The 11,738-nt window shown below is 33.4% G+C and overlaps 1 protein-coding gene across 1 annotated transcript in view; it reads right to left on the reverse strand.

The window, feature by feature from the left end:
• The window catches only part of LOC117122125 (contactin-3-like), a 34,108-nt gene that overhangs the window by 18,009 nt on the left and 4,361 nt on the right, over positions 1–11,738 (reverse strand). The window contains exons 3-5 of the mRNA XM_033267606.1: positions 1,721–2,017; positions 1,445–1,540; positions 256–483 (exon numbers count right to left, since the gene is read on the reverse strand). Coding sequence (XP_033123497.1) covers positions 256–483; positions 1,445–1,540; positions 1,721–2,017 — 621 coding nt within the window. The remainder of the gene's footprint in view (positions 1–255; positions 484–1,444; positions 1,541–1,720; positions 2,018–11,738) is intronic.

Below are 11,738 nucleotides of genomic sequence, written 5' to 3' on the forward strand. Positions count from 1 at the left end.
CCAAGGCTAGGCCTATAACATCCTAGCTAGTCTAGGCCTGGCTAGCGCGACATGCGGACGTTGGTACGAGTAGGTTAGTCTACAAACGTCGCCTAAAGTAATTGATTTTACCCGGCAGAGCGAAAGAAGGAAACTCCGCTTTTCAGTAGTCTTCGGCGCCTGTTTTTTGACAAACAATGACCTTTCAGAGGTCAAATTGCTGTCAAGAATATGAATTGGCTGCTTCGCAGCAATAAGCACTTAAATACTACTTACCTTCAACCTGTAATGGAATTTGAGGACTTAGGTACTTGCTAGCAGCTCCGCTCGGATTCATGTAGGAATTACGAATCTCGCAGTAATAATTCCCCGCATCTGTGTAAGCTCCTGCAATTGCGTATGCGAAGTAGAGAAATCCATCTTTACCAACACGTACACGGCCGTCTCCTTCTATATACTCAAGGTCATTATTGCCTCTATCCTTCTTCCAACTGTATTCCAGACCTAATGTAAAGATGAAATGGTCAGCCACTATCTCCATGAAAAAAACTATGCTAAATTTTTGTATCTACAAACTACAGTCATTAACCACCTGGTGAAAGAGTACTTCTACCTACACGCCCTTACATAGGATTTTTGATGGCAGGCCCCGCATTTTGCACTTGGCTGGGTTGGGGTTTGAAGGCAAAGCCCCTGGAAGCTCCTTTTCTATTATTTTCACTTTACTTATTCTATCCATTTTCCTTCTTTACCTTTTCCTTTTCTTTTCCTTCTTTATCTTTCAATTGCTTTCTTATAGCTTTCCTGTATTTTCCCTTTTTTATTTTCCTTACCTTTTCCTTTATCAACTTTTCCTTTCATTACTTTCCTTTTTCCATCCCTTTTCTCTCTCTCCATTTTCACTTTTTTTTCTTTCCCTAACTTTAACTTTCCCTTTTGTTTTTCTTTTCTTTTTCGTGTCGTTGATTTTCCTTTTCTTCATTTGCATTCTCCTTTCCTTTAATTTCATTCTCTTACCGTTGTTATTTCCTTTACATTTCTCCACATTTTTTTCCCTTTCTTATACCTTATTCTTTCTTGTCTTTCAATTGCTTTCTTTTTGTTTCTTTTTCTATTTCCCTATCTCTTCTTATTCATTTACCTTTGCATTTCCTTCTGTTTCTATTCCTGTCTTTTCATTTCCTTATCCTTTCCACTTTTTTTCATTATCTTTACTTTTCCTTACCTTTCTTTTCCGTCCTTTCCTATTCTTACTTTTCATTACCTTACCTTTCGATTATACTTTTTAGTTTCTTTTCAAAAACTACCAAGAGAGATCAGTTATTTTTCATGAGATGCTTGCTTGCTCACGTGAGTGGGGACCCCTGACATTCACCAACCTACATTCATCAACCACCTGGTGATACATTCAGCAATCTGCATTCATAAAGTAACAGGTGATACTGCAGTAAATGTTTTTCATTACCTGGATAACTATCAGGTGCTTCACAGTTTAAAGCTATACTTGAAGATTGCTGTACCGACACAGAACGTCTTGCATTTGGTTGAAATGCCCCTACATCTAAAGAAGAGAGAAGAAAATATAACAATTATTTTTAAAGATTAATTTTGTTGGTAAATTTATGACAAAACTCTGTCCTATAAAAACTACCACCGAGGAATTACATTTTCAACGTTATGGTTTTTACCCAGAGAATAATTTTTTCATTGCTGCATTGCACTCACCAACTGGTATACTTACACGTAAATGAGAGTCTTGCTGGTCGACTAAAAACAGTGCCAACGTCATTGGTTACCCAACACTCATAGAAGCCCTGGTCTCTTGCTTGATTTGTGCTGATAATGCGCAGTTGACCGCCACTGATTAATACATCGGAGCTACTAGTAATGACTGTGTTGTTACGCCGCCATTGGTACATTAGCTCTCCGTCGCCTTCGGCAGTACATCCAAACGTGGCTGTAGAAATTCCATTTTCAGCATCAACAATTTCATCCCTTGGTTCAACTACTATTTTAGGCCCTTTCATTTCATCCATTTCTAAAAGTAAATTATACTTAAGACAGTTCATTCTTCATACCACATTAATATGTGAAAAAAATATAATTGTAGCAAACAATTGGACAAAAAATTAATTAATGAAAAACATATCACTACAAACCCAAAATACAGGTCCCCTCCAATTAAAGACCACCTCCAATTAAAGACCACCAAAACCTCAGTCCCAAAAGCAGTGTTTAATTGGAGGGAGACCTTTAATAATTAATACAGCATAAAATGTATACTGTAATGATAAATGGTTCAATGACTATATACCAATTTAAAACATTACACATTGCATCCAATTAGAATACCAAAAAAACGTAAACGACTTTGGAACCGAGAAAGGTCAACATTGCTCTCTATATGTGGCCAAGTGGTTACAGGTTGTCCCCATATGGCAGTATCCTTGGCTCTTGTAATTTCATTGTTTTTTTAATAAGGTCTTTGTTTCTACCGTATATTATTAAATAACAAGTAAAACTAGAATTGAAATAAATACAGAGTAAATTCCATTGTAATATTGCCAAAAATTGGAGTGGAGTTGAATAGCTTAGTGGTTAAGATGATTGCTTTCTAATCTCAAGGTTCTAGGTTCAATTCCTGTCATGGTAATGTTTTTTTTTTTTATATATAAAAAACATTACCAACTTCAAGCCTCATAGTGAGAGTCTATGTTGGGCACCTTGTTTGTTGTTTCATTGTGTGGATTGCTGCAAGAATATTGATATCGTCGACTGTATCTTGTTTTCTTATTCTATGCTTACAGAAATGTGTGTATGTTTAAGGGATTGTCATTTAGAAACATGATTAGCATCCTTGGCTTTTGTGCCGCAATAGATTTCTTCTTTAACACAGCACAATACAAGTAATATTTTTGTAACTGTAATGTCAATGTTGCTTTGTAGTGTGGATTGCTGCAAGAATACTGATATCGTCGACTTTATCTTGTTTTGTTTCCTTATGCTTTCAGAAATCTTGCGTACTGTTTACGTGATTGCTACTTAGAAACATGATTTTGCATCCTTGGCTTTTGTGACTAAATTGATTTTTTTTTTTAAACATAGCACAATACAATTAATTTTTTTTTTTTAACTGAATGCAAAGTTGCTTTGTTGTGTGGATTGCTGCAAGAATATTGATAGCTGTAGAACTGTTTTAATCGATAATAAGCAAAACACAATGGATGTTGCTTACTGCAGATGAAACTATTCAAATAATTTGAATGTGTAAGAATACTGATATTTTCGACTTTAGCTTGTTTAATTATTTTAGTACTTTATGCTTGCGTGTATGTTTGTCATGGAAAGGGATTGCCACTTGAAAAATGATTTAGAATATCCTTGGCCTTTGTGTCTAAAATTTATGGTAATTTTGTTTTAAATGAATATTGATGTTGCTTTGCTGTGTGGATTGCCATTGTTTGTATCATGAATATTGATATTGGCGACTTTTATCTTGTTTTATGCTTGTATTTTGTCTCTGATTCACATTTTATATTCACTGACATTTACCTTAAATTTTAATATTTAATCTTTTTATTAATTGTCCTTCATATTGAATAATGTAAATTTTTCTATATGCTATTTGAAAATCTGTTATTTTTTATGAAATTTGCACATCATTATTGTATTTTTCCAACTCTATACACTCTAGAAATTCCATTTCGGCAACTACCCAAAGAATGTAACAATAAACAGAAATTATAAAAGCCTTCTTGTCAAGTAGTGGGTCTATCTATAGCTTATCGATTAAAGTCAGGCTCCGGAGGAAAAAAATTTGTTGATATGTAGTAGAACTGATTTTTCTAAGACAGAAAAAAAGTTGTTTGACGAAAAACTGGGGAACAGTGAATGAGATACAGATTTTTTAATATTTAAAAACTGGGGGGAATAAGGTGAAAAAATAGGCAGTTTTTTCCCCCAGTTTCTTAATTTTAAAAAATCTGTATCTCATTCACCGTTCCCCAGTTTCTCGTATTCCCCAGTTTCTCGTCAAACAACTTTTTTCTGTCTTAGAAAAATCAGTTCTACAACATATCAAAACATTTTTTCCTCCAGAGCCTGACTTTAAAATGCTCAACTTCCTATCCTACAGTAGGCTACTGGGTTCAATACCTGTTTCACACAAGATGAATGTACTAAACAAACTGTGCCAAGAATGCGCATCAAGAATACCAATTAACAATGATATCTCTCTACATCTCTGGTTAAAAAGGCATGTTAAATTCCCTAGGTATTTACCAAGGAGCTTTAACAGGATGTAGCTTATACAGTATTTCACGTTGCGTCGCACATCTTCACTGTATATACTGTACATGTACCTACTTTACCAGAGTTTTAGCAAGGTGTGTATAGCTGTGTGAAAGCAACAAATCCCGGTAAGAAAACAACATAACAGCACTATTAATTTGATTTAATGAATTTTCTGTTTTGTGTAACATTATTTTTGGAATACATAATACTGTAGTAGAGGATTTGTTATTCCTAACACTCTGCCCACACTATCAGGTGTTTTTTGAGGAACTACATGTGACATGCCCAAATATGGGTATGATGTGACATCATTCAAGGAAAGGTTGATGGTGTGGACATAATCTAGTGAGTTTTGTGTAATACTTTATAGTATGTTTGTGGTTTAAATTAAATTCTTCTATTGCATGAATTACATTATTACCTCCGCCAACGAAGTTGGCAGGAGGTTATGTTTTTTCAAGTTGTTTATTATTAGCATATTTGTTGTAATCAGGGTCAAAGGTCAAGGTCACAATGAATAAAAAAATTTGTTTATTTGTCTACAGACCATAGCTTTAATCACAAAACTTGTCAAACTTGGTCACAATGTTCCATGTTACTGTTGAAGGGAAAAGGTCAAAGGTCAAGGACACAATGATCGAAAAATAAGTATAACTGTCTGCCGCATGGACGTGTGCGTGGGCTGGTAAAGTGTAAAAAAAATATACTGTAACTATTACACTACCAGCCTCAGGTTTAAAGCCCAAGGAGTCTTTCTTGTTGTCAAACCACAATAGAAATAAGTTTAAATTGTTTTTTAAACTTTTTGTGTTATCCTTGTTTTATCTAGTCTATCTCTCTTATGTTTCACGTGTCTGTCTGTTTTGCCATTTTTGTATCTTTGTGTGCATTTTATAAATTTCAAAAGAAATCAAATCATGAATACATCACAAATACATCAACTACTGTACTGTAGAACAACTGAGTCTCGTTGATTCTGTAAATATTTATCTAAATTAACGGTTACTTATCTTAAAATGTCCAGGATATTATAATTCAACATGTTTCCAATATTCAGATATACTATCTTTCAGCCATTAGTTTCCTAAAATGCATGAGCAAACTAGGCTACTGTATTCGTGTATTACATCCTCAATACTATTCCCAGTTTGAACATAATATCTTTTTCTCTCTTCTGTTGAAACATAAAAGTACTGTGTATGGATTATTCTCTGTAAATCTATAATTTAAGCACAGATCAAGTAACCTGCGTACAACCTGTAGTTTCATGTTCAAAATGTGCTCTACTTTTCTTAAATAATTTTATGTTCTTTCTCGTAAGTTGAGAACTTGGAGAAGAGTAATTTATTTATGTTGTAGAGTAGTGTTTGAATTTGATCCTATGTAGCTACTAGTAAGAACCATTTCTATTTAGTTCATCTGAGTATCCTAATTTGAAGTTCTGCATAGCATGTTTGCAAGACTTTGTGTAAATAAACAGTAATATATTAAATTAAATCTATTTTAATTATAATACAGTGTTATTTGATCCTATGTAGCTACTAGTAAGAACCATTTCTATCTAGTTCATCTGGGTATCCTAATTCATAGTTCTATATAGCATGTTTGCAAGATTTTGTGTAAATAAATAAAAATATCTATATTATAGTATGTATATATTTTTAATATAATAAAGTGTTTATATCAACTCACAAAAAAAACGCCTCTTTAAAAACGAATGTAGGCGTCTATAACAGATTTTGAAATAAAATAATCGTTTTATCTGAAAATTATACATCACGATTCAGTTTTAATTCTGCAATATGCAAGTCTTTTATGAATAAATTTAATTAAATTTAATTTGAGTATTATATTCATAACTGAGATTGATGGCTATAGTTGTAACCTATTATGGTAGTAATTCATTACAGGCAGCAACTTATGATCATTCGTGCACAAGTTGACCAAATTAGCGTACAACTGATTTTTCTAAAAGCATATTTGACGAAATGATAAATGAGATACAGGTTTATGAATATTTAAAAACTAGGGAAAAGGGGTGTAACCACCAATTTTTCCACCTTTTCCCCTAGTTTTCAAATATTCAAAAGTCTGTATCTCTTTAACTGTTTTATTAAGTTTTTCATCGAATATGCTTTTCATGTCTTAAAAAATGTTTTTGCTCCGGAGCCTGCCTTTAAGAAAATGCAAGAAAACACAATCGCACAATACTTTAATAGTGGAAAGTGCTGCATCAAACTACATGTTTATCATTCTAAAATGTCACTAATAGCCAGTATAATGGATTGATCTGACAGACTATCAGTTTCAGGGATGTGATATGGCAATTAATATCCAACAGACTGACTGCAATGATAGGCAAATGTAGCCAAGTATGACAAGTCCTACAAATACAGTGTTACTGTATTTAATTCTATGTAGCTACTAGTAAGAACCATTTCTATCTAGTTCATCTAGGTATCCTAATTCATAGTTCTGTATAGCATGTTTGCAAGATTTTGTGTAAATAAATAAAAATATCTATATTACAGTATGTATATATTTTTAATATAATAAAGTGTTTATATCAACTCACAAAAAAAACGCCTCTTTAAAAACGAATGTAGGCGTCTATAACAGATTTTGAAATAAAATAATCGTTTTATCTGAAAATTATACATCACGATTCAGTTTTAATTCTGCAATATGCAAGTCTTTTATGAATAAATTTAATTAAATTTAATTTGAGTATTATATTCATAACTGAGATTGATGGCTATAGTTGTAACCTATTATGGTAGTAATTCATTACAGGCAGCAACTTATGATCATTCGTGCACAAGTTGACCAAATTAGCGTACAACTGATTTTTCTAAAAGCATATTTGACGAAATGATAAATGAGATACAGGTTTATGAATATTTAAAAACTAGGGAAAAGGGGTGTAACCACCAATTTTTCCACCTTTTCCCCTAGTTTTCAAATATTCAAAAGTCTGTATCTCTTTAACTGTTTTATTAAGTTTTTCATCGAATATGCTTTTCATGTCTTAAAAAATGTTTTTGCTCCGGAGCCTGCCTTTAAGAAAATGCAAGAAAACACAATCGCACAATACTTTAATAGTGGAAAGTGCTGCATCAAACTACATGTTTATCATTCTAAAATGTCACTAATAGCCAGTATAATGGATTGATCTGACAGACAATCAGTTTCAGGGATGTGATATGGCCATTAATATCCAACAGACTGACTGCAATGATAGGCAAATGTAGCCAAGTATGACAAGTCCTACAAACTCAATTCTACTCACACAGAACACTACAGTACGCCTACTGAAAACTCGAATAGATAGAAGCCCACAACACTTTTTAGAACTCTTGGATGGGTTTTTTTCGTGATTACTTTTGCAAACTAAAAAGGGGGAGGGGGGATTATTTTCAAAATGAGTGCTGTCAACATTTGGAATTGCTACTAAATACAGTATTTTCCAACTATGGAATTCAAAATTCTGTTTAATATTTTTTTTAATATTGATACAGACACACTATCATAATCATCAAAGATAACATCAGTCTGAATGAGTACCATCTCGATAAGAAGCCCATCCTATCTTGATTAGAAGCCCATGGGCTTCTTTTCAAGATGGGTTTCTTTTTTAAATTACTTTTGCAAACTCCAGGGGGGCTTCTTTTCGAGGTGGGCATTTTCTCAAGATTTAAGCCAATTGGGATTCTATTTAAGGTGTTACGGTATATTTATGCTTTGTAAGTGTATTTCGCTATGAATTGAAGCAATGCTAAATCCTTATGATATCCAACTGGTACAACCTTGTGTAAAACCCATGATCATAGGATTTGAAAGCAAACATCTAGCTAAACAACAATAGCTTCATGAATATTTAATAAAGCACATTTACAGTAATTTTAATGTAAAATTGTGTTGAGTTATACACTATTTTCGCCAAATTTGATATGCAAATTTCCGAGAACCTGGCAACTACCACTGAGGGACATCCAGAGGCATTTCGCTTAGTTACTATGTCTATCTGTGGTCAATGCACAGCTCTTTTTCTTGTTGTAGTCTAGCCTTTGAAAACTACATGCCGAAACCCCCTCCCCCACACCTAAACAAAAAAAAGAAAATAGGGGACATTAAAACATACAGTGTTTTTTGGTTGTTTTGTTACTACTGCTCTGCTAGATGTCCCCCACTGAAAAGTTGCGAGTCTTCAGACGTTATTGGCGCTGTTTCAAAATACGTCACATAAAATAGAGTACACAGTACAGCTGTACTGTAGTTAGCGAGTATCATAGCCACCCGAGAGATCATGCTTACAGTAGTTTGCCACATCTGTCTACAGTGACAAGGACAGAACAAGGGTACTGGGGTAACTTTTCACAGTTCTCAAAGATGCACCTTGAGCCACATACTGTACGGTATACCATTATTGTAAACTGGGCCCCTGGTATCCGAGAGTCCTTATCTGAGAACAATTGGTTCTACCAAATGAACCAAGAGTAAGGGCCTAGGGCCAGTGCCAATAAGGCTGTTACATTGTGAAGCCTCTGAGCAGTTTGATTATTCAACCTAAATGAGGTAATAAATATTTCTTAAGAATTCAACAGACACAAATAATACTGTTTATTATCAGTCTAGCTGATAAGAATATAAAAACTCTGTGAAAAGGGAAATTATTTAACTTAATGTTAGTCTTAATGTTAGAATTAATAACTTGATTCTTGTACTATAGTAATCCAGATTTTCCAAGATTTTAGCTTCCTGCTATAGGTACCTTGTCCATTTCTCCCCATTGGCATTAGGATTTATGAAAAGGAGGTAGGCCTACAGTATAAGACTCTTTAGAATAATTTAGTGTTTTATATCTTGTTGTTCACGATATCTAGCCTAGTTTACCATACTTTGCAGCTTAGGTCATCGAGAGTGTGCATTGTTGTCTCCAATCAGGACACTATAAAAGGCTCAATATAATTGTGCAGTATTTATGCATCACCGGTTCCCTATGGTCATTAGCTTTGTAAGCAGTACAATGGGAATCCTGAACCCCAGTTTCAATTCACACAATAATAGTTGGATCATCACACAAGTGTAGCGCCATTGCTTCATTATTCATCAAATGGCCTTTGATAACCTGTAACTTTAGTGATAATAGTATAATACGATTTTCACTTTTCACTATCATTTTTCTCCATTGATAGCAACGTTGGTCTGAAGATACACCTTAATAGTACAGTAATAATTAAAGATGATACTTTTGAAAAAAACATGTCCACATCAGTGCTCGAACCCAAGACCTTCCAATTAGCATTCGGATACATTTTTTTTTTCATTTCATTTATTTAAGAATAAAACTGACACACAAAAAACAGAGAGAGGAAGAAACATTTAATTATCAAGTCAGGATTGCTAAAAAGTAAACTAAATCACTGTCTAGTGGCTCTCTGATGAAAAAGAACATACTGTAAATTAGCTTAAAACTATCATTAAAAATACATAAAAATGTAAAAAAACACCATCAAAATCATTGTTAAAATTATGATATTATAAATAAAAATACTAATAAAAATAGAAATACAAGAATTGTAGCAGAAAACAAATGTTAAAATATTCCCCTACCAATCTATATTATTAGTAAATGGCTATTACTAAAATTTCTAGACAACATTCAATTTCAGGTGTTACCAATGTATTGTACTACAGTAATTGCTAACTTAACTATAGGCCCAAGCACAGTGAAAATTTTAAATAGGCCTATTTTACTGTAGGTTCCCCCTTTAATCATTATCCCATCCTTAAATAAAAATAATAAAAACAAAGGATTTTTTAATCAACCACATTTCCCAAGCATTCTGGTTGGTAAATAGTAACTAATGAGAATATACTGTAGTCCTTGGATAATTACTAATTTAATATCTAATATAAGCTTAAATTAAAATTGCCTGTGCTTATTTTTAGGCCTCCTCCTTGAGAAAAAAATGCATTGCAAAATGACATATGGAGTTGGAGTAGATATAGAATTTTGAAATGGAAGGGCCCTAAGGATGGACATTTATGGGTTGAGGGACCCACAAAATGTTATGACTAAGACCCCTCTTCTAGATGGTTGGTAATGGCACTCTTTAGACTGACATTTAAATATAATTTCCTTGCTTTACCCACCCCCTCCACATTAAAAAAAAATTCTGACAAATCTGGGCCCAACTGGGCACTTCTCAGAGATGGCAGACCATGAGTCAACCTTCAACTTGAAAAGAACCTCATAAGACCACATGGAAGGTAGGCGAAAGAGATGGCAGAAAAATCTGGACAAACGAAGAATAAAACAAATAAATGAGTCCCTTTTCAAGTTGAGAGCAGCTTAGCTAATCTGGTGGTAGCCACTGTGTCTGCGCTGAACAGTGGAAATCTCTAGGTCCCCGGTTCAATTCCCATCGCTGCCTCTCCTTGTGTTTCAGCTGGAGGGAGGAAATACAAATTACAATAGTGCACCGTCTTTCTGATGAGATGTTTAAGCCGTTGGTCCCATGTGCATTTATGGCCCATGTTCATGTTAAAGAACGCAGCGCTCTTCGGAAAAGAGTAAAGGATTGTCTCCCGGTGTACTGCCCAATCACCACCAGAAGGACCCCACTGGAAATAAGTCTTCTTCTAGGCTTTCGTGGGCTATCCTTGGTGTTTACACCGAATAAATCAAATCCAATCCAAATACTTTATGTGTACTTGGTACGCATAATTCATAACTCTGATCAATAGACAGATGAACCAAGCAAGGACGACATTCCATCATAATTAAGTAACATCACGCTTGGGACTAAGAACGCACACACCTTACAAATTGCATTTTATCACGTCAATAAAACCGCAGATACAAAACATGAATAACACAGTACCAATTTAACACCTGATAAACTATTCATTTATTCCTCACTTTATAAGTTAACAGAAATTCCTTGCTTCTACTGTCAGGACAAATGCTCAATTATCAAATTTTACAGGAAATATATAAATGTATATTAGTATTAGATACATAATTTGTGGCCACTTTCTACATTATGAAGTTTTAGAAGTACTATACAGTAGGAGTTTTTTTTTTCTATTCTAGTTCTCGACAATTATTATTATTATTATTATTATTATTATTGTTATTATTATTTAATTGTTATTATTATTGTTATTATTATTGTTGTTATTAATATTAATATTAATGTTGTTGTTATTGCTGTTATTATTAATAATTATTATTAATAATAATAATTTTCTGTATTTGATAATAATTGAGCATTTGTCCTGACAGAAGAAGAAGCAAGGAATTTTTAGTAACTTATAAAGTGAGGAATAAACGACTATAGTCTATCAGGAGTTAAATTGGTACTGTTTTATTCATGTTTGTATCAGTCGTTTTATTGATGTGATAAAATGAAATTTTTAAGGTGTGTGCATTATTATTATTATTATTATTATCAACACCC

Source organism: Anneissia japonica, unplaced genomic scaffold (genome assembly GCF_011630105.1).
Source record: "Anneissia japonica isolate Jap-2015-1 unplaced genomic scaffold, ASM1163010v1 scaffold1208_len1460985_cov181, whole genome shotgun sequence".
In the NCBI taxonomy this organism is placed as follows: Eukaryota; Metazoa; Echinodermata; class Crinoidea; order Comatulida; family Comatulidae; genus Anneissia; species Anneissia japonica.